Below are 23,200 nucleotides of genomic sequence, written 5' to 3'. Positions count from 1 at the left end.
TTTTTAAAAAGTTCGGTCAGAAAGGCAGAAACGTAGCTGGAAGCAACCAGTTGGAGGCATGGCCAGCGGGGATGGTGGGAAGCAGTTTCCCTCCCGCAGGTGCCGGCGCTGTTGGCGGAGCACAGCGAGGCAGTGCCCAGAGCGGGGGGACGGGCTCGCCTCTCCTGCTCGCGTCTGGACGTGTTGCACAGGTCGTTGCCACCTCCCGCTCCGAGTCCTCTGGGTCTGCAGGGCCTTGGCTGGGTGAGGAAGGGGTTGGGTGTGGGTCTGCGGTCACAGCAGCTGAGTCAGCAAATCTGGGGTGTCTGCCTGTAACTTTTATCCCTGTACCTGAGGCATGCGTTGTAAAGTTTAGACAACGGTTACCCAGGGACTTGGCTCCGATCTCGGATTTAGCTCCTTCATTTGCTGTCTCTATTTAACACGTCCCCTCCTGAGCCGTTGCTCCAAGTGCCGTGGGATCTGCCGGCGCGGGCGCTTGCGAGCAGCGCAGCAGGCGCGTTTGGAAAAGCTGCAAGCCGTCTGCTTCTGACAACAGGCTGGTTAGGTGAGGGATGGGGCTGCCTTTTCAGACTCCCTACCCTGAAATGACGTGAAGTCGTCTGCAGCTGCTCAGGGTTTTCATGGTTTTCTGCTTATTGTTTTCGAAATACAATTGACAGTGAAAAATACCAAGGGTAGCCTGCGAAGTGATATAAAAGGCAAAACTTGGAATTAGAAAAACTGTCTTGTTCATGTTTGTCATGTGCTCTGGAACTTTTGTCACCAGTCGTGCGTTTCCCGTTATTAAAAGAACTTCTTTTCCTATTCACTGAGCTCATTGCTCACTAAAAGGGGGCGATGAACTTGATAACGGGGTATACAACAATAAACCTAGAAGCGGCTTGCGGAGGGAAGATTGCCGGAAAGGAGATTACAACAGCATTTATCGGAAACATGACGGGAAGTATTTGCTAGCAGTGGCTGCAGATCGTGCTTCTGCTCCTGCCTTGTGGGTGAGGACCCCGGGGGCGGTCGCAAGGGCCAAGGGCTGCTGCAGCTCGCACCCACCCAGCTGCTGCTCCCACCCAAATGAGGGCCTGCAGCCGCGTTGCTGTCCTGGCTGGGTCTGGATTGCAAAAGCCTTTATTGCAGGGGCACTTCCATCGCTCCCCTTCGTGACAGGTAGACATTCAGCACGTGCCCGTGGCCGGTGGGATTCGGCTGGTGCAAAGCATATCCTTAAAAAGGAATTTGGCTTTGAATATGTCTCTGATGTCAATATGTCGATTGCTGTCCTCTAAAATTTAATGCAACTTAGTTAGCATCTTTCTAGCAGTTGCCAAAAGCTGGAGTCAGCCCCATCAAATGGATTTTCATTAAGCTGTTACAGTCACTGAAACTGCTGAGAAGAATCGTAGCCATATGGCACAAGGTATTTAAAATGAAGTCTCTTATGACACAGTTTGCCGTTCCTGGCGATGCTGAGCTGACATGTGCAGAGGTTACTGATCCGAAGCGGGGCGGGGGGACGCCAACGCCTGAGTGCCAGCGCAAGAGGCGACGACAAACCCCACTGGAAGGAGACCAAGCGGCCGGTGTTTGTGGCGGAGGCCCCGCCGTTCCCGTCCCCACCTGAGGAGGAGGAGACCAAGAGTTTTAGATACTCAGACCTTGGTGTGCAGACCAAGGGCTTCTGCTCAGCCGAACGGTTTGAGTCCAGCTGGCAAGGCTGTGAATCGCACATTAATTCTTCAACTCTCAGCAGGAAAAGCCTCCGAGAGCGTGCAGGGAACGTGTTCCTCCTTGCTCAGCATCCGCGGTTCTCCTCGAGCGTCTCGGAGGCACGCGGTGCGTTGCAGCCACGACATGCCGAAGGCTGCTGGTGGTGGTGGTGGACAAAATCCCCCTTCCACCCTGCTTTTTGACAGCGATGGGCTGCGTAGCGAGTCTCAGCCAAAGGCCAGTCAGTTGTAGGAGCTGTTCGGCACTTGTAGGCAGGGAGTGTCAGAGTGGAATGAAATGATTAGAAATATATAAATATTAATTGCTTATGAACTCCTTTTATGACACTTGCAGGCGGAAGAAGTTAATAAATCACTGCTAGGACTGACCCACAAAACGATAATGCATAGTGTATCGGTGACAAGACAAAAGGAGGGGGGGAAAGGGAGCTTTTCTGGAGCAGGAGAAGGCCCTGTTTTTAGGTCAGGTACTCACACAACAGAGCTGTTTTCTTTTTCCCAGGGCTTCACGTCTAGAGCCTGCCTCTTGCTGCAGAGGGGAGCCCTTGCAGTTGTGCACAGATGCCATCCGCCGGCCTTGCTGCGGTTACAGCATCTCTGTACCAGTCCCTCTGTGGGAAGCAGACAGGTCCCTTGTTCGGTTTATGCGCTGTGACGGGGTCCCTGCACGGATCCCCAGGGAAATATTAGCCTGGGACCTTTGCTATGGTCTGCGTGCAAGACCAGTCCTGGCAGTGAGCGAGCCCGCTTTAAAACACATGGTGCGGAGAGGTGCGTGTTCATGCATTCATTTCACTGCATATTACCTTGACATCCTTTTGATGTACTGCTCTAGCATGTCATCTTAGAAAGGAAAATAGAAGAGTACAGAAAAAAAAATACATTTTAAGACAAGCAAAGGAACCAGCTAACAGCCACCAGACAGAAAAGCTTTATTTGGAGCCAGCAGGTTGCACCAGCCGGGTTTCAAGCGTCGGTGCTCAGGAAGGGCCCCCGGGAAGCGCGGCTGTGCGGGGGCTCTCGGCAGCGGAGGGGCGATTAGGAGGCCACTGCGGAGGGGAAGGGACTTTTGCTCTTCTATTGCATTTATGGGGGACAGGTAAAAGTTTGTTTTCCTGAGTCAGTAGCTGGTACTTGAGTTTAAACGTGTTCTCAGGCTGTCTAGGTTTTAGTGGCAGCTTTGCAAGGGTGATTTGTATAAATGGGTGCTGGTAGTGGATTGCTTGTGTGGAAATCTTCCTTGCTAAGGCGAATCTATTATTTTTTGTCGAATCCTCTGTAATAAATTTTGCCCAAAGCGGTTGTTACTACCAGAGCTTTCTAATTATTTTAGGTAGCCAAGCTTACATATACTTGAATCCTCTTTACAGCGTAGCCTATTATATTCATGCAAAAGCATGAAGGAGGCTCTGCTTCCGTTTATTCTCCTCTTCCCCCCGATCCCCATCCCTCACTCCGCTGCCTTGCTGTCCTTTTCGTCGCTATTACAAAGCAATGCATGCAGAAACAAGCAGTGAAAGCCCCTGCCAGGATCCTAGGTATGAGGAGGACACCCAGTTACGTTTCTGCTCCCTGACGAGGGGACTCGGCCATCCTGCAAGGTTTAGTGAGCCTGGGCTTGCTGCGCTTCCCAGGGGCACGGAGAGCTTTCGGGGAACCACGATCTCCTGTGGCATCGCTGCTCCCTTGTGCATCCAGTGCTTGAAGCCAAGCAAAAAGACCTGGTCCCCGAACAGCACCGGGGGGAGAAGGGTTGCCCCGTCCTTCTGCCAGCGGTTCGGCAACTCAGAGCCAGCAGTGGGACCCGACAAGCTCTTGAGACGGTCAGAGCGACCTGGTGCCTGGCTGTCCCGCTGCGGAGAGCGGGGCGCAGGCAGCCAAGAGCTGCTCCTTGCTGAGATGCTCCAGTGACGGCCAGGCAGAGCAGCGTGGCCCTGCCGGTGGGGAGGATGCACCCGGTCCTGGGAGCAGGGCAGGAGAACGGGAGTGAAGCAGCTCTTGCCCCAAGCCACAGCTACGGGGTTTGCTGCGTGGGTGAGGGAAGGGATGCGGGGAGAGACAGCTCTTCCTTCGGGAGATGTGCTGGGGACACCGGGCACGCGTGGCTGAACGCTGGTCCTGTCTGAGAGGCGTGGACTGGGTCAGGCTGTGTGCGGCGGTAGGAAAAGGCAGTTGCAGTAAAAAAGAGCAAGGGACTGAGGCAGCCCTTGGTGGGACCCTGCGGGTGCCGGCATTTCGGCGAGTGCCGCTTGTGCTCCCGAGTCAAGCAGAGTCGTTGCCAGGTGCCAGTGCTGGCCGAGAGCTGCCAAGTGACCTTAGCCAAGGGCCCGTGGCCACCCCGAGCGGGGCAGCGGCCGAGCACGGGTGCTGCAGCCGAAGGGGACGAGCTGCGTTGCGGTGGCCTGGTACAGCGGGGTGGGACCCGCCGGTACTCGAGTCACCGGCAGGGACAGCACACCGGGGACGCTCCTGGCGCGTGTCGCCTGGAACTGTGCTCTTAATGCATCGCTTGAGGGTCTGCCATTCCAGAGAGACTTTATTAGGTAACTTGAATAGTTGTACATGAATCATGCTGCATAACACTCACGTTGTCAGCATAATAACTGTGTTCGCCTGTTGCGATGCATTACATCCTTGTGGAGTAACAATGGCATATAAAACCTAACCGGCAATATTGAGGCTAACAAATCCTATCCCTGTATCAGAAGTTACTGCTTAGAGAAAAGACATTAAATCCTGTTCCTGGACAAGCCGGTTTAGCCCCTGCTGCTACAAAGGGGGGACAGACAGCTCCATTCGGATGCACACATTAGAGGCAGACTGGACTTGGGATCTGTTGATAGAGCATGAAGGGCTAAGCTAATACTGAGCAGCCTTTGATTGACTCTGATTTTTGCAATGAGAGTTTATACTTTGAGCATTGCAGACTGCATGCGAATGAGGGCAATATTACCTGCCTCGGTCTTGGTCGCTGGATTGAGGTCTAATGAGATTCTTTGCTTTGCCTTGTGTCAGTCTGTTGTATTTAAGTGAGATTTCTTCCCTCCACTTTATTTTGCCTTTGATGCAATTCTGCAACACTTCTTGTACTCCTAAAAGGGTCTTTTGGTGTCTTTGAAAGTTCCTTGATGCAGCGTTTCTCTAGTTAGAGTAAATGAAGATTACACCTGGGCAGATGGCAAGAGAAAAGCAGCAAGTATCTTTGCAGAGTCAGAGAGCAAGGGCACCAGCAGAGGAGCTCCGAGAGCACGAACACCCAAATAAACCTTTTTGCTGGAGCTGGGGGCGAGTCGGTGGCTCCAGGCTGGGTGCCTCTGATGGCGACTCAGCCGCTTGTTTTTATAAAGCGTTGCAGGGATCTCGATAGCTGTGAGACCGCAATGCGTTTGGGGGTTCGGGGCAGCCACCTCGGCAGCTCTTGCTGGGGCTGGCAGGCGGGCGCGCAGGAAGCCTCGTTCCCCGCGCCCGCGGGAACAGGGGCGCTTGGCGCAGGGCGGTGGCGGGGGCCTGGGACGTCCCCAGCCCCGAGGCAGAGCCAGCGCTGCCCGAGCTCCGCTGCACAGCCCAGCAGCGACGGGTCTTCCGCCAGCTTTTCTGCTAACGAGATCTCGTAACTTGTTCCTTCCCTTATTGTTTTTCTTCCCAATCAGTAGAATAAACTCTATAAAAACTGTATTATTAGTCTTCATTATGCCCAGGTTTGTTATGATTGTGAATTAATAGACTTTATCTTGGCATTAGTCAGAAGGCGTTGCCCTCTATTTCCCTCTTGAATTACACTGGGGCTTTTTGTTTTAAAATATCCTCTCTGTGAAGCTGCTTCTGGGGTTTCTGCCTCTGCCTGGGCTCAGTCTTTTATAAGCCTCGACCTTCCTGATCTGCACCTTGGCGGTCAGTCCCGAGTTGGATACCTGCAATTGCTTGCACGACGAGGAAGGTGTGAACGGGGGACTGAAGTATTGCTGTCAACCAGATCGCTTTGGTTTGCTTTTCTAAGTGCAAGCGGCCTCGTTGGAAGTTGCGGGGAATGCACAAATATTTAAACAGCTGCCTGAGAACAGCCCGGCCCAGTAAATCACCCAAGCAATTTCCTTCCATGTCTAAATGGAGAAATATAGCAGAGCACCCTTCCAGCTTCAAAACCCCTTCCTCCAGGTTGTAATGATGTTTGCGTTTTATAGAAGACTCTTTATCAGCTCTTTCGTACTGTATAACAAATGGTTAAGCGTGCTTTGAGCCATAGGTGATATATGCTGTAGCTGCTTGTGTACGTGGTATTTCTAGATATGAAAGGTAATGGAGAAGAACAGCCGTTTACAGCTGAAGCTCGCACGTGAGAGATCATTGCGGAGCCCGTGTCTGTGGCCGAGGGCGCTCGGCGGGCCGGGTGCTCCTGGGGCGCAGCGGGGCCGGGGAAACGCCGCCGGCCGCCAGCCGTGCCCGGGAGCTGCTGCAGGCGAGGACCGAACGCTCGGCACAGGCCGACGGTGCGTCAGCCCGCGGACTCCAAAGTGTAAAGGTTGGGGATGGGATGAGGACCACGCGTGTTTCACATTCCCAGGTTTATCAAGTTGGTTTCGTTCCCTCGTGGTGACAAGAACCGCTCGACTCAAAGCGTTGCTTTGCCCATGTCTCTGTAGGGACCCCCGTCAAACGTCCTCTTCTGCCTGCCTTTTGTAACTGATTCTGTTTGTTGTCTCTTCTCTCTGCCATGAACAGATGAAGTCGTCCGACATCGACCAGGAATTATTCACGGAAAGTTACTGCAAAGTGTGCAGCGCTCAGCTAATATCCGAGTCGCAGCGCGTGGCCCATTACGAGGTAGGATGCTCTTCGGTAACTCTGCTTCGTCGGTTTGCAGCTCCTCCGCCGCTGCCTCTTCCAGCTGCGGGCTTTACGGGGCGGTGGCGGCTACCGCCTGCCCAGCAAGTAGCTACACCAGCATGTAAAGTTCCTCTCTGAAAACTCAAGATTCAAAAGCCTATTTTTACCGGTGGCCTCCTATTCTGTAAATAATGTCACTGCAATGTTGCCTGCTGCGCGCCTGCTTTTTTCTTCTGTCTACATTTGCAAAGCCAGGCTGCAATTTGAACGTGACTGAAAGCTAGTTTTCAAAGAAACATAGTTAGTAAGGAGATCAATTCAGAGATCAGCAAAACGAGCTCAAGTTTTTATATTAAATGTGCTGCACTGTGCTTTGCTGAGTAGGAATCACTGATTGTGCAGAGAACAGATTAGTATTTGTGCCTGTATTTACGCACTTAAGAGGTAGGCAAGCAATAAACAATTAGAAAGGATATATTATTAGAGACACGTTAGAACAGCAATTAACAGCGCTGCATATCTTCAAAACAAAATTAAATAAATTCCTATTAAACAAGGGGGGAAATTACTGAGGGATCTGCTGCTGTGAAATCCTTCAAGAAAGGAAACCCGCTGCCTGTCCGTGCCTCGGCATCTGCTCCCCGGGGCGCGGGAAGCGTGCGCCAGCGGGGCTGCGTGGCCTGGCTGCGTTTCGCCCCTGCTTTTGAATACACTGTCAGTGGCTGCAGTGTTTCAGCAAAATCAGAATCTGTGCTAAGAGGCCTGGAAGATGAAGTTTCTTCAAACTTTTGCTCTGATTTGGGTGTTTAGCAGTGGATCCACAGGGGAGACGTTTGTCTCGGCGTGGCCAGTGGAGACATGCAAGAAGCTTAATCAACGTACGGTATGCAAGGATGCTGTGCCGCATTAATAAACAATGCGACCCATACTGCACGTTTCCTTGTCAGGCGCTTTACATGTCTGTTTTGGGGAATTTCTTAAGCCATCTCCTGTAAAGGCTCCTCTGGCTGCCCTCGGCGTGCAGCAGAGATCCCTGGCAGCTGCGGGGAAGTCTGAGGCTGCAGTTTTAGGGACGCCTTCCAGAGCCTGCGAATGGGCGGTGTGGATGCCAGATTTTGTCTACAGGAGGCAGAAGCCTTGCCGCAGAAACAGGAGTAGCGACTGGTGAGCAACGGGGTGCTCAGCCAATCTCTTTTCTTCTGTGCCTGTAATCGTAGGTATGAGCTGAATCATTAATTCATAGCAGATGTTTTTGAAACGTGGCAAACAACGCGGTTTTCTGTTGTGTATTTCTAGCGCGAGGTGTTGTGCTCATTTGTCATCCCCTGTGAAATCCCAGCAGACGCTGTAGACATTCGGCACGATAATGTCATTCCCTGACCTTGCCTGCTGGGTTGCACGATGCAAAGCAGAGGGATGGAGAGAGCGAGGCGGGCGGGGGGCCCGCCGTGGCCGGGGGCTCCTCCGGTGGCCCCAGGGGCTGACGGTGCCCCTGCCCCGCAGCTCTGCCGCGCTTTGCCGTGGCCCCGCAGCAGCCTCTGCTCTCGACAGGGAGCCTCGGTGCTTTGCAGCCTCTGTTCTGGTCGCCGCTCTGGAGCGTGACACAAATTCTCCGCGTACCCCGGTCCCGAGAAACCCGCAGGTGCAGTGAGGGGGCTGAAAATCTGCCCCGAGGTTTGATGGGGCAGGTGGTGCTGGGTGACAGGCGTGCCCGCGGGGAGCTCTCGCGGGGCGCAGCGGAGCTGTACCCTGGGTGTTTTCCTCCGTGCGGCCGATGCACGAAGCCTTCGGGGCTGCCGGAGCTCGGTGCAGCATCGAGCCTTGCGCGGGAGGTTCCCGAGTCCATGTGCTTTGACTGCAAATGGGAGCGGAGAACGGCTCTGCAGCGCTCCCGGCTCCTTCCCGATGCGAGCTGGACGGGGTTTCGAGAGACCCGAGCAGATAATTTGTAGTGAGTCACTTGTTAGGTGAACTCGGCCTCTTTTTCTCGTCCGACATGGGACAAGCAGTACGCGATTTCCCTGGGTACATTAATCATGGAAAATTATTGGGGAATAATTTCTGCAAACCATTCTTGCTCTGAGGCTGTTTCATAAGGAGTTTGGTCGGAGCCTCTGCCCCGCAAACGGAGAAGGCTGGGCTTTCTGCCAGGCCCCTGCTCAGAAGGTGTTCCTCTTCCCCGGTCCGAGGAGCGGATCAAGTCTGTGGTCAGAATATTCACTTTTATAACATCAGGATTCACAACATGACTGTTCTTGTACAAAACTGTGGTGTTGAATGTACCTGAGCTCCGTCCTGCCCGAGACCGCCAGCCCTCGCTGCAAGCCAGTTAGTTAATAGCAGGAATGTAAAATTCACTGTTTCTTCCTAATTAAAAAGCAGCTGATCACATGTTTCACTCCTTTTATCCCCCTCCCCCCTTAAAAAGCACTCTATCGTCAAAACAGATTCTTTTCGTAGGGAAAAGATCAACTTCAGAAGACTAAATTCTCTGCAAATAAATTTTCATTTAATCTTCTAAAGTTGCTTTGTTTCAGCTTTTTGATTGGAAAAAAAATACGGCCAATATCAAAGCAGACGAGAAAAACGCAACATAAATGAACTTTTTGCACAGAGCAAAACTTTTCATTTTGAATGGACTTGAACTTTATGGGGAAAAGTGAAACACTGCAACATAAAACTCGCTACTGGCGTGGTGCACGCAGCGTCGTCGGAAGAGTTCAGCGTTTCCAGCCAGCTCAGCGTGCTCGCTGTGTCGGGATTGCTGCGTGGGGAAACCTCTGGCACGGCTCCGGAGCATCCGTCCCCTTTGGGTTCCTGGGCGGCGGGGAGCGCGCGGGGCTGGGCCGGCCTGGCTGCCCGCCGGCACCGCCGCGCCTCGGCCGCGGCGCAGCCTGGGCGGCTGCTGGGGCTCTGGGGCTCTGCCTGCACCACGGGGCAGCGCACGGGGCGTGCGGAGCAGCGCGCTGCACCGAGCCTCCCGCTCGGAGCTGGGGAAGGTGCCTGCAGAAGACCTGACTGGAAACCAGCAATCTCAAGCTCCCGGACTGTGCTGGTGATGCGTCTTCCTCCGGGGCTCGGTTTGTTTTGGTCAGCAGTGCCCTTACCCTTACCAAGCCAGAGCTTAGAGAGAAAGGGAATTTATCTGCAGCCGGGTAAGATCTGCAGCCTTTGTGCCAGGCACTGAAATCTTGGCTCCTTTGCGCATGCAAAATAAGACATTTCTCTGTAAGAAAATAGAGGGAAGCAGTGTATGAAAGGGGGTGTTTTTATCTTGCCAAACGGGAATAGTCAGTTCCAATCGCTGTCTCGTCTCCTTCTCCAAATCATCAACCAATAACTCTTCTTTTCTTCTGCGCTACTTTGCCAGGAATAAAAAAATAATTTGATGTCAGTCGTGCAATATTAAGCAGTATTATTTCCAAGGGCAAGTGTAGTGGAAACATGACAAAAGGATCAGAGTATTTGCAGCGCATTTTTGCTTCCAACTTGATATACAGCAAAATACCGCCCTTATTTTATGTGCTTTGTGCAACTGCCTCTGTGGCTTTGTCTGATACGTCTGCTGCGCCTTTGCTCTCCTTTCCATCCCTGCAAAGCTGCCAGGTGCTGCTCTCCTCTCCGGGATTCACCGCAGGGCAGAGCTGAGCTGAGCAGCTGGCCTTGGGGTATCGACTCGTAATGAAGTTGCGGGTGCCCGAATGAGAAATGCCTTAGCAAGCTCTCGGCATACTGTGGTGCTGGGCATCGCAGGAGGTGGCTTTACAGATATCGCTTAGCTTCCACGCAGCGGTAAGTGAGAGATGTAGGCGGATCTTACTGGTTGTTGTCAATGCCCAAAAGATTGTGCGTTTGAATATTTGAATTCTTAAAGCAAATTAATATCTTAGTTTGTCCCCTGAAGTACTAGAAAACTCCCTTCCCGTTTCTGCTGCTGGAATAAAGCATCCAAGTATGGATGCCTGATAAAAGCCCTGCTAGGTCATAGCTCGCTGTGCCGCCGTGATGTGCCAAGCGTTCCTCGTGCGTCGGCTCTCCCTTTCCCCCCGCCGGCGGAGCAGAGCTGAGGCGGGATGACTGATGAGATCAGGAATCGCAAGGAAAGGCAGAAGGATGCGATACGCTCCGGGCGAGCGCTGGCTGCATCGGGCAGGCGGTGGCCGAATGTGTGGTGCTGTCTGGCGGAGGGAGGGTATTTCAAGCCTGCTCTCTTGCTCGCTCGCCTGCTCTCAGGTGTGGGGGGACGACTGGCAGAGCCCTTCCAGACGGGACGCTTGATCCGCGCGAGGCTGGGCCCAGCCTCCTCCTGATGCTCTTTAATTGTCGCCGGCAGCGGCCGGCTCCTGCGGCGTACGTGGGGCGGAGGGGTGCCCGGGCTGTGCCAGGCTCGGCCACCTCCTCCCGGTGCCGGCGCCCTGGGTGGCGGGGAAGGTGGGTGCGTAGCAATGGGCACTCTGCCAGCACCCTCCTCCTGGGGCACCTTCTGTGCCGGCCACAGAGACCGGGAGCGTCTCGCAGCCATCGACCTCTTTGCTCGGCTTTGATGGCACAGACAGCGTGTGTCTTTCAAGCACAACTTTGAAATTAAGGGATTGATTTTTAGTTGTTGTTGTTTTTAAATGACATTTGTGGGTGGGAAAACCAGAAGGCAGCTACCCAGCACGTGTACCTTCGCACAGAGCTCCTTTTGGGGAGACGGGAGAGCCTGTCAAAAGGCTGGGATTCGGAGCGCACGGTTTGTGCTACAGCAGCTCTATCTCGCATCGGGCTCCTGTGACTGTTATCAGCAAAGCATCGCTATTCAAATGCCATTCACCCCTCAAAGGTATTGCAAAGGAATAACCGAGGCTGCTGCCCCGTGGTCAGAAGCTCTTGCAGTTGCGTGGGTGCTTTACCAGCTGCTTAATGCGCTCAGCAACGCCCGCTGCCCTCTGCAAGGGGAAGAGCCTAGGAGGAACCAGGGGGTCAGAGGGCAGCAGTGATTTGGGAAGCGGCCGGTGCCGCAGAGCTTGCTGACCAGGAGGAGAAGAAATACAGAATGTATTCTGCTTGCTGCAATGCCATTGAAAGCCTGGGCCCCAGAGATGAGATTTTCTGTATTTCTGCATCTCCCCTTCCTCTGGAGCGGGAAGCCTCGTTGCTGCTGGATGCTCTCTAGATCGTCCGTCATTTAACAGTTCCTTCCAGCTCTGTCTTTGAGAGAGGTTTTATCAGTCCCCTTGGTGAGCTGCTCCATGAATTTAAAAAGCTAAGCTTTTTTAGTTAGCTCCAAGTCCTCATCTCTATATAGAAGCGTTCACAGCCATTAGGAGGATGTTACCATTTATTTTCAAGTTTCTCCTTGAAAATCCTGCAGGAAAGTTACCAAATATGCAAAGTTGCTCTCAGATTCCACCCTGAGCTGCATATTCATCACCACATTTGCTTCTTAAGCTGCTATAACACTTTTTGCCATTGTAATCTTTATTGCTTCAGGTGTTCAGATGGTACTTTGCTTTTTCATTTTAAATTGAAGAAATACGCCGGGTCTGTAGGAAGAGAAGCCCGGGAAGGCGGCGTGCTTGTGGTGGAGCCTGAGAGGCTGGGGGAGGGCAGAGGGAAAGTGTATTAAAATTTAAATGCGGAGGGAACTGGGGAGAACAAATAAAGCGCCGTGCCCTTTGGCTCGTCTCCGGAGCCAAGTGCTCTCTGGAATTTCTCACCCTGTCTCCGGAGCGAGGCGGGCGAGCGGTATCGACAGCCTCATCAATACTCCTTGTCTGCGCGAGGCTGGAGCGGTGCTCGGGTTAATCTGCTTCCAGTTGGGCCGTCCTTCTCTGGGAAACTGCATAAAATGATGGCTTGTCTGAAGGAATAATAAACATTGTTTACTACTGGCACATTAGTGCCTTAAGGATCAAGATGCGTGTGCTCAGAAAGGCAATCCTGTGTCTGAAATATTAATGCGGTGGAAGAGCACGTACTCTATTTAACAAAAGAAATGCTGTGCTGGAACACAAGGAGCCGGAACGCTCCGTGTCTGGTGCCAGCTCCCCGCGCGAGGTGCTGCAGGCGTTCCCGGGATGGGGGAGCGGAAAGGCCGCGCTTCAGCTGGACGCAAGGGCTGCGCGGGGCTCTCGTGCGTCAGGGAGTCCGCTGATGTTGGTCGTCTGTTATTGAAGGGAATGCTAACGTTGGCTAGCAATGCCCTCTCTCGTATGTTCTGCCATTGCCGCTGCTTACCTGCCAAGCGTTGGCTTGCTTTATTGAGAGAAACCTGTAAATACTTCAGAGGATGGAGGAGGAGGGGACGTCCTATCTGTTGTTCCTACGTCCTTCCCCAGAACTGCTGCGAATCTGCTCTGCCGTGGTGTACGCGTGCTATATAGTTTTTAGAGGCTGCTCAGCCATTACTGTCATTCTGCAGATTGTGCTGGTAGGAGAACCTTGTCTTGCAGAGAAAAAAAAAAAATCAGGCTAAAGAAAGCTTTTCTGTGGCTTGGTTGCAAAGATGCTGAAGGTACTGTTCTGGTTTTTGTACGTGCAGATGCAGACCTTCTGCAGATTGCCTTGGTACCCAGTCCGTGTAGTGCCGTCTGACAACGGCAGTTAAAATACGCTGCAGTAAACGTGGCCACACGTCGTATAGGAAGGAGATCCGTGGATGTCAGTGTTTTCTGGTGAGGTGCTCGTGCCTCCGCTTCCCTTTTCTGCATGCAGTAAGTACGTACCCACCAGGGCAGGGTTAGCTGCTGGATCGCAGTGTGCTTCAGGAAACCAATGTAGATTAAATAGCACTTTACAAGGTTCCGCGTTACTACGCTGTTGTCAACATTAATGGCTAAACATTATTTTTAATGCACTCCCAGTGTCAACATCTATCGCTAAATAGCAGCAGCAGCAGAGCAGACGAAGCCCTCTCGTACAGCTCCCCTCCAAGGTGCAGAGTCTCGTTGCTGGCTAAAAATAGCTGAAGTTCAAAGGTACTTTCAGAGCAGTGGTAAAATCCACCAGGAACGAGACCCTGAGGCCAGCAGTAATGGGGAGGCACAAGGGATGTCACATTAAGCTTACGCGGAATAAAAGCCGTGAAACGTTGCTGTTACCCAAGCCAGGCGCGCCCTGGCCAAGCCGTCCCCGGGAGAAGTCCCTGCAGCTCCCGCTTCCCCGGCACCCCCTTTCTGCTCCCGGTGCACGGCAGGGCACCTGTTTGTTCCAGGTATTCACTCTTGCTTTTCTTTAATATTTTAAACTCGCAACCCGTGTTTGGATTTGGGTTCCAGGTGTTTGAAAGCGGCGTCTTTAGTTATCGTCGTGTGCTGTGACAAACCGCGCCCCCGCGCCGCGCCGGGCTGAGCGGGCTCTCAGGAGTGACGACTAGCACTGACGCGCTTTAAAAGCGATTTGTTTCCGACACGTAAAGATAGAATGGGAACAACGGCGGCGCTGCCGGTGCGTGCCGCTCTGCGGAGCGCGGTGCCGGGCGGCTTGTGCGGGGAGGAGACGGTGTGGTTGTGTTAACTCTTCTGCTTCCCACCTGATGGCAGGACGAGAGTTCTGTACCAGCACTGAAATTCATCCGCACCTCGAGCATCGGTACCCAACGGCGGAGTGGCCTTGAGCTGAGAAACCTCAGCTGCAGCTGCTTGACACGAGTAGCTGCAGGCAAACAGCAAGGGTTTAGCTTGCTGAGCGAAGCATGTTTCGGAGGTTCGCTCCATCCCCTGCATCCCTTTTCCCTTGGCTTGTTCACAGGGAGGCGCGCTGCCTGGAAAAAAACCCTAAAAACCAATGGAAAAGTAACTTCATGGTTGCATTAGCTTAGGTGTAATATTCATCTGCAGAAGAAATGCGAGGCCGCGAAGTGAGAAGGGACTTTGAGTGCCTTTGGGGAGGACCAGAAGCCTGCGGGCGATCCCAGGAGATCCCGGGCGCTGGGAGGCAGGTCCGCGGGGCACCGGCAGCCTGCGAGCCGGGTGCTGAGCCCTGCTGCTGGTGCCACGCTGCTCCGGCAACAGGCCGTAAAGAGAGTTATTTTCCTCTCTGCAGGGTACGCTGCGGTGCGTAGGACAAGAGATACTTTGACTACAGTCAAAATCAATATAGGAAGCTGTAAAATTAAAGATCAGATAAGCTGAAACGGTGACTCCTGAGACACAAAATTCATGCCTGGCTGTTCTGGAGGTCTGCAGGTATTTATCACGCAGGGAGCTGCAGAGCCGAGCCTGGATCCGTCTGGATCAGGCAGCCGTGAGAGGGCAGGGCTGGGTCCCGGGGGCGATGCTCCAGCCGTGGGCGATACCCTGTGGGTACCCGCGGTACCCACCCACGCGGGGTACCAGCGCCAGCCACCTGGTCTGCCTGTGCGATGGGGACTGCACCAAGGGGAAAAAACCAAAGGTGGCATTTTCTTTTCCATTGCACAAGCGCAGTCGGAAACCCTTGTCTCGGGGGGCCTCCTGGGCTGGCGGCGTCAGCCCCCTCCGCCTCTGTGCAGCGTTAACGTTCCGAGCGCGGCAGGACGGGAAGGGGCTCTCCTGGAGGAACGGCATTTCATGTGGCCGCAGGGGCTCCAGCTCACGCTGGAGAGGCGGATCTAGCGGGTGAGATTTTTCTCTTAGGAAGGTGAGTGAAGCAACGACAATGTCGATTATGATTAAAGTTGTCAGGCTTGGACTGGACGCTTTGACCCCGTGCGATGGCAGAGCGGCAGACACGGCAGCCCGCTCGCTCCCTGCGAGTCGCTGCCTTTGGGTGCAGCAGGTCGCTGCTATTCGTTTTACTGGGAGCTTCTGTAGTCTTGTTTTTGTATTCTTAAAATTGCAGTCATCGAGATTCGGGAGAAGCTGCTGGGGCCTGTGAACTGCTCCCAGCCACAGGCACCCATCTCAGGAGGCTGTCCTTGTCCCTGGGGAGGGGATCCACGTTCAGGGTCGGCTTGGCGAGTGGAGAGAAACGATCACAGATTTAGAGGAAACGAAATGAGCTAGTGGTTGAATAGATCATCAGTAATTGCCTTTACGTGTAAGCAAATCAATGTCCAAACTGGTAATATGTCTACCTGTTGCTTTGAAGAAGCCAATTTCGTGGGGTGAAAATTCGGCTGCGTGCAGTTGGGAATTACGGACGTGTATCTGTGTGCCCAGAAAGTCAAAGCATGAGTAGGCGCTTTTTAAAAAATTAACTCAAGGAGGAAAAAGGGGAAGTGGATAGAAATGACCATAAATTATAAATGAGGCTTTGCAAAAATTACAAAGGGAGAAAAAGGACATTGGCACCCAGCAGCGTCTGGAATAACAGACGGGAGTTTATCTCTGCGGCGAACAACGGGGATCTTGACAATAGCGTTTGCTGGTCGTGTGGGTAGAAGAGGCAGAAAAGGGAAGGCGTTTGCTGAAAATACTTCTGTCCTCTATTTAAAAAAAAGCAGAGGATGTTGTTATATCACAGAATGAGGAATAAATTGGTTCTCTTCCAGTAGAAATTTGGAAGTTTGTTAGGCAGCAATGATGAAATCTAGCATGTTGGTTTTTTGAGTCAGCGGGTCCAGTAATTTGCAAGCGAGTGCTTGAAAAGAGCTGGCCGGGCGCTCTGCGTCGTCACTGCTGCTCCGGCGCCGGACTTGGAAAGTGGCGGAAGTTTCCAGGAGAAGGGCGAGCGCGGAGCCAGGCACGGCAGCACCGGGGGACGGCCGCGGGGAGCGGGGCCCCCCAGCTCGGCACGGCTCCTGAGCGAAACAGGCCCCGGAGAGGGACTCGAGTAGGTAGCTCCAGGGGGACGATGGGATTGGTATTCTGCGTGAGGTTGAGAGAACTGGGTCTGGCCAAAATAACTTTCTCTCTTTTGATGAGATTACAAGTAGGGCCAATACAGATAATAAAAGTTGGTGTAATCATATGACTGCATGTTTCATGGCAATTTAATTAAGAAACTGCCAGCATACCAAAAAATCAACACAGTACACACTAAAAGGATTAAAATCCAACCAACAGGCTTCTGAAAAAGAATTTATTACAAACTAGGGGAAGCCACAGCCATTCGGGCTGCCATTATGGCTCCTTTCTTCATCTCCCAGCCGGGTGTCCCTGCCGGCGCTCGGCACGGCCGCGTGTGCCCCGGTGCCGTGGGGCTCTGGTCTTCGGCTGGAGAACAGGGCACAGAGGAGGGCGAGCGAGAGAGGAAAGGCAGACCGACCGAAAACCTGATGCTGCCAGCAGAGGAGTGAACAAGCAGATGATAAAGTGAGCTATGGGGAATAGAGAAATTAGATCAGATGCAAGCGCGGCGTGAGGAGAGCAGCAGGAACGGTTGATTTGAACCTGGCGAGGTGGCTGGGGGTACGGGAAGAAGTCCCTCACAAGATGGTGAAATGTTTTAGCCTGTCAGGTCAGCTTAAATCAGCGGTGCAAAGCGGGAGCAGATCCCGGGGCCGCTGCAGGCTGCTGACGGGAGGGCTCCCCGCATCCCCCGGGCAGATCGTGGGAAGGAGGGATCTCAGTCTCCGCGCAGCCTGGCAAAGCCCGGGCTAAAGCCTCCAGCGGGGATTTCTGGCCTTGGAAAGGGAGATGTGTCTCAGCCCTCCCCGGGGACAGTGCTGCTGTTGGTACGTTTGCAGAGAAGCTGTGAAGCTGCGATGGCAGCGAGCAAACCCTCCATGAGCCAGGGCGAGCAGGGCTGCTGCGTCTGAGGCCAGCTCGGCCGTGGCTCCCGGGGTCCCGCCAGCTGCCGCCGCTCCCACAGAGCCGCGATTGTCTGCTCTCGCCGCACTGCTGCTCGCTCTGGGCGTAAGTGTGCTGCAAAACTTGATTTATGCAAAATCAAATTGCGTTTCATAGCACAATTTAGCTCTGCTTTGCCCTTTTATGTTTTAGGGTTGAATTGCCAGAACTCTGCTGCCTCTGCCACAGTCCTCTGTATTAAAGTAGATTTGATATAGACAGAAATGATCCATTTATTTACTTTTATTGATGAGCCTTCTTACAATAGCACATGAGCTTGCAATGCAGAAGCCTGCAGTTGCTATGTGAAAACAGGCTCTTTCTAAGCTGCACCCCCCTCCCTGCATAGAGAGGGTTGTTTTTAAGGCATATAGTATTAAGTTAGACTTCTTGCCTTCTAAAGGGGTTGTTTCCAGACCCTAGAGACAGAGAATTTAAGTGAAAATGCCTTTGGCGTAACACTTTGTAAAGCTACAAAAGAAATATTCACGGGCACAAGAATACTCTCTTCGTGCACCCTAAGGTAAAGTTGTGGTGGCTACTGATGAACAGGCAGGTATCTCCAAAGGCAGCGTTCTTCTTCCAGACCATGGATTTACAGATGTGTCAAGGTTTTGTCTTTTTCTAAGGCTTGTACGTGTGGTGAGACGGATCAAAATGGGCGCTGGATGTGCCCTGAGCCCACTTTATCCCGGTTTCCCGACTCCTGTACGTGGCTCTTCCTTTGGCCCCTTTTCCCCCGTGTATCTGTCATAACTTGGGTGGCGGTGGCTAGCAGATGCTCAGCTGGCCAAGCCAGCCCCGGCCGCGAGCTGTCCTGCAGGGACCTGCCGGCGGGTCTCTGCCTGGGGCCGGAGGGCTGGGCGGCTGGCGGGGAGGCAGCGATGCCCTGGCAGCGCTCGTTGCCGTTGTCCCCGCTGTTCTCAGACGTCCTCCTGGTGCCGTGTCCTCCAGAGCTCCTTCAAACACGCAGGGGCTCGGAACGGGATGGCGGGGCCCGGCTGGCGCTCAGGAGCGCGGTGAGTCCCTCCTGCGCGGCGGCGGCGGTGCTGCCGATGGGGGCTGTGCCACCCCCTCCCTGGCACTTGCCCTTCTCGCGCCTCGGAGCTGTAGATTTCAAGTTGCTTTGTGGAGGGGAAAAGATAACCCGCAGGGCTGTTTGCAAGCAGCACGCTAAGAATAATCACTTTGCTCCTGCCTTGGTGTTAGGATGATAAATACACATGTAAATGTAGAAAATACCAGAGATAAAATGGGTGACAAATGGGCTGTGCTACCTCCGCTCCCTGAGAGGGAATGAGATGCTCACTGCATACTTGCAAAGGCCAGGGATGATTTTAAGCTCCGCTTTTATAACCGTAGGATAATAAGGCTGCATAAGGAGCCACGTAGTTTTAAATTTTGCCAAACATAAGTTATTTCTTTTACCTTAGCTTTCACAAATGCAAACAAGCGCATAAGTAAAGGTGAGAGGTGTTTTACAGAAGGTTGAAGCTTCGCTGCCTTTTAATGCTGACATTTGGACATCATTTATGGCACAGCTGAGTGCCACGGAAAGGAACACTAAAAATGACTACTGTTAAAATCTTGCCTTTTCATCTTACAAAAAAACACCAAAAAACCCACAAACTTTTCAACCTTTAAATTCAGCAGGCTATGCTTGTGTGCGAGTGAGCATCATGACATGCTGGATTAACTCACCCGAGGGAAGGGCCTCGTGACTGTGGGATGACTCGAGGCTGGCTGGCTGCTCCCAGGGGTGTAAATTCAGGGAAGGAATTCAGCTGAAAAGCTCTGGCCACGTCACCTTTATGGCGCGCTTGGCTCTCCTCCATCCAAAGAGGGACGGCGGTGGCTTGTCCTGTCCCCTGCCCCGTGCGAAGGGGCCGGCGGTCGCCTGTCCCCCCGCGCCCTGCCCGGGGCGTGCAAACCTCCCCGAGGTGAAAGCAGCCGAGCAGCCTTCGGGCAGAAAAGCAGGAGCGCGGCCAGACTCCGAGGCTGACTTCGCACATCTGTCCTTTGCGTTTCAAGCGTTTATCTTGTCATTTCTTAATTGCGCCATCGCTGTCTGGACTGCTAATCGCTGGGAGCTGGAGCTTTTGGGGTTTCCTGCGCTTAGCTCTGACTACAGCAGGTCACATTTTCTAAATGCATGCAGGAAGACGAGTTAGGGAAAGATATTTGACATTATTTATCTTGACTGATTTGCTCTATTAAAAAAAATTATTGCATAGTCACATTTATGCATACAAATGTAGCTCTCTGCAAATGTAGCTCCGAGTTCCCACCACAGGAAAAAGAATGTTCCAGAACATGCTAATTTAATATTTTAAAATTGCAAATCTGGGATCTGAAATTATAATATTACGGTGCCGTTGTTCTATGAGGCAATCAGAAATGGAGATTCAGAGACAACATTTGCATAATAATAGCTGCCGTGCAAGCCTGGGCTCTGGGTGCAGGTAGTCCGTAGTTGCAGTCTTTTTCCCCCCCTTACATCTACTGAAAGACAAGAGCTGACTGTAAGGGAGGGTTTTGCAGGTTTATGTCTGTGCTCCTGCTGTAGAAGCTTTTAAATCTTCCTTTACGTTTTGCAAATCACGAGGATTGCTTTGTCTGTTGATGCTGGCATGACCAGGACATCTCCCTGTCTCTCCTCGTCCTCCCCTGCTGCTCCGGTGGTACCCGAAGGCACGAAACCTGCCCTTGCTGCCCGCTGTGTCCCGCATGGGAAGGGTCTCCTCCAGGCATCTCTCAGCTCTCCCTGATTCCTCTACAAAAATACAGGTCCCCGCGGTATAAATAACGTTTGAAAAGTACGTGCCCGCTGGGTGCCTTCCTTGGGAGAAAGCACCAGAAGTACCGGGTCTGCTTTGCCGCGGGAAGCCAGCCCTCTGGCTGCTTACTGGGGCTTGGTGTGAAGGAGCAGAGCGGGTTTGGGGACCGGTGGCCGCTGCTGATGCTGGAAAGCGCGGTCTGCATCTGTCCTCTGCGGTGGTGGAGGGCGAGGACTCTGCCGGGCAGGACTCGGGGAAGCAGAAGGACCTCGCAGCGGTGCCTGGGCTCCTGGGGCTGCTTTCTGCAGCAGCCAACGTCAGGTCAAGCCTGGGCTTTGCTGCGCTGGCACTGCTTAACCCGGAGCGCAAACCCTCCCGTTTTCCTGGCCGCCTGGGGGGTTTTACTCTTCAACTCCCCTTGGAAATGCTTGAGAGAGGAGGAGGGGCTCAGGCTCAGCATCCGCGTAGTTCTTATCCCCTCTCTGCAGGGCCAGCGCCAGCTGTGTACGAGGAAAGCGGTAGATTCCATAACACACAATTACCGGATAATTTACCCATGGGAGAAATTTCTTTCAAACCTTTGGCAGGTATCAGTTGGCTTATTTCCTAGAGCGTGAGGTTTTATACCCCTTACGTATTTTATTCTCCTCTAAGCGTAGGAGCTGTGGATTTCGGTTTGTGTGTGTGCGTCTGATCCCTCCCGATGCCATCTTGTCTCCGCCTGAAGCTAAATAACCCTGATGTTTCCAAGCTCTCCCGCTATGGAAACAGTCTGATAGCAAATGTTGCTCGTGTCTCGCCGCCTTTATTCCCGCTGTATCTGCAAGGGGCTGCAGGCAGCAGGACTCGGCGAGGGGGGTGGCCCGTTTCTCCTGCTAATGGCAGGTGTCACGGTCATTCCACAGTTCCTTGCGGCTTGGTGGACAGCTCCGTAAAGCCTCTGTGAAACGCAGATGTTCCTCCCCTGGGTCCTTCCCTCCTCCCGTGTTGGATACGTATGTCAAGGGGATGTGAAGTCTTATTGCAGATTGGTGTTGTATGCACAGTAACAGAGCCTCTTGCTTTTTGTAACTTCATTTCTTGCATTTTCTTTTCTTTTTTTTGTTTTCTTTCCAGAGTCGGAAACATGCCAGCAAAGTTCGTCTCTATTATATGCTTCATCCCATAGATGGAGGCTGTCCAGCTAAAAAGCTCCGGTCAGAAAACGTGGGTATAATTTAAGTCCCTGTTTACTCAGCTGCTCTGTGAATCATTGACTCTGGGCTACAGCATTTTTTCTGTTCCAGCCACAGATGATCAGGTACCCAGAGGTAACATTTAGATTAGCTGAAATGCTAAGTAACTGGGAATAATTTTCAATAAGCTATACAAGAAATATTATGTGTTTCAGCAACAGTAATTGCATTTTTAGTTATTCGAATGTTCTTTCATCGGAAAAAAATATGCTGAGAGCAAATATCCAGCGTTTATTCAGTTTAAGTGCAATGGCCAGGGTTTTGCTGGCGAGCTCCTGCGCGCAGGTGAGGCAGGGCAATGGCCGCAGGAGGCTTGTGCCCGCGGGCGGCCGGGGTAATTGCGAGGGTGCCGCGTACGGAGCTGTTGGCTACGCCCGGCGCGGCGGTGCCGCATACGGAGCTGTTGGCTACGCCCGGCGCGGCGGTGCCGCGTACGGAGCTGTTGGCTACGCCCGGCGCGGCGGTGCCGCGTACGGAGCTGTTGGCTACGCCCGGCGCGGCGGTGCCGTGCCCTCCTGCCTGCGGTGGCATCGCCGCATCGTGGCTGGAACCCCTGAGAGCCCCCGGGGTGAGCGGAGAGGTCACCGGAGAGCAGAGGCACCTCCGGAGGGCTCTTCCAACCCCGTTTTTTCTGAGAGTTGATGAAAACGGAGTGCTGGATCCGAAAGGCTCCTCGCAAAGTTTTGTGGTCAGTCTGCAGTTTTAAGAAATTGCAATCGGGTTCTTCAATTGCATTCAAATAAGCAAACAAACCTGAGGAAATTGGACCAGCTCGCAGCCGTTTGTCAGGCAATAAAAGGAGACTAAATTTATAAGGGACTGATTCACAGTGAATTATTCATTCAGCTCCTTCCCATGTTCTGGGGCCAGCGTGAGAGCTGTTGATGAGGTTCCCAGCAGACAGCATCCAAACCATTTCAGATCTATGGGAGTGTGGCTGTGGATTAATGCTATCAATATTTAGTGCGGTATCTTCTAATTAAAGGGAGAAGCATGCAAGTTTTGCCAAAGGAATCTGAAAGCTCCTTCACACAGTAATTAAAATTTTAGTGGAACTTTTATGTTGCACACAGGGTAATTGCAGATGCAAGCTATCCCTTAACAACAGAATCTTATAGTATTTTTATTGAGTTGTTAATTACAGAATGTGAAAGGTACAGTGGACATGCACATAGAGACTTGGAACACGGTCCTCTGATGAGCTTCATTGCATTCATTTGTGCTTTTTATTTATTAACGGTTGGACTCAATGATCGTAAGGGTCTTTTCCAACCTTAATGATCCTATGATTCTGTGATCTAACAAGAAACCACATAGCTGCATGTACACCTTAGGGTAGGGATATGGTGGAGAGAGAACCAAAGAGACCTCCAACAAGTCAAAGCTGACCGACTTCCCATTTCTTCTGGGAAAGGCGACAGTGAGAAGGAATGTAGCTCTGTGGTTGCTGGTGCTTGATTGTGCCGGGGCAGCCCTTAGTGGGGGATGAACTAACAGCTCCTTATGCAGAAGGTGGATGATAGGCTATGCAGGACCTAAATTCTAAAATTGTTTATGTTATAAGATGATAGCAGGGAAAATCTGCCGACATTTACAGCTCAAAGTAGGCCTGTTGCTGATCAGATATTAGCCAAACCTTTGTATTGAAAGAGAACAGAAATATTCAGGACATCCCTAATGCTGCCTGCTAACCATTGCCATGCTGCAGTGGGTGCCGCTGCATGGCCCCGTGCAGGGGTGCCGCGGCGTTAGGCAATCCGTGGCACACCAACTTTGACGAATATTAAAAACCATCTGTGAAAAGCAATTAAATTTCTGTGTGGAAGCATCTGCAACTAAAAAGGGAATATTAGCCTTTTTTTCATCAAAAACTGCGCTGTTACATGACCGCATGCCATTTGATTTGTATGCTTTTGACCCCAAAACTGAACACCTTCTCTGTC

At 52.5% G+C, this 23,200-nt stretch overlaps 1 protein-coding gene across 1 annotated transcript in view; it reads left to right on the top strand.

The window, feature by feature from the left end:
• Positions 1 to 6,443: 6,443 nt before the first annotated feature.
• Positions 6,444 to 23,200, top strand: part of LOC309602594 (zinc finger matrin-type protein 4-like) — a gene marked incomplete at both ends in the record, with an annotated part of 42,851 nt that continues 26,094 nt past the window's right edge. The window contains 2 exons of the mRNA XM_082336254.1: positions 6,444 to 6,545; positions 21,139 to 21,228. Of these exons, the coding sequence (XP_082192380.1) occupies positions 6,444 to 6,545; positions 21,139 to 21,228 (192 nt within the window). The remainder of the gene's footprint in view (positions 6,546 to 21,138; positions 21,229 to 23,200) is intronic.

Source organism: Platalea leucorodia (genome assembly GCF_965183815.1).
Source record: "Platalea leucorodia genome assembly, chromosome: Z".
In the NCBI taxonomy this organism is placed as follows: domain Eukaryota; kingdom Metazoa; phylum Chordata; class Aves; order Pelecaniformes; family Threskiornithidae; genus Platalea; species Platalea leucorodia.
Note: the sequence above shows the minus strand (reverse complement) of the source record. Positions and strands in the feature narration are given on the sequence as shown.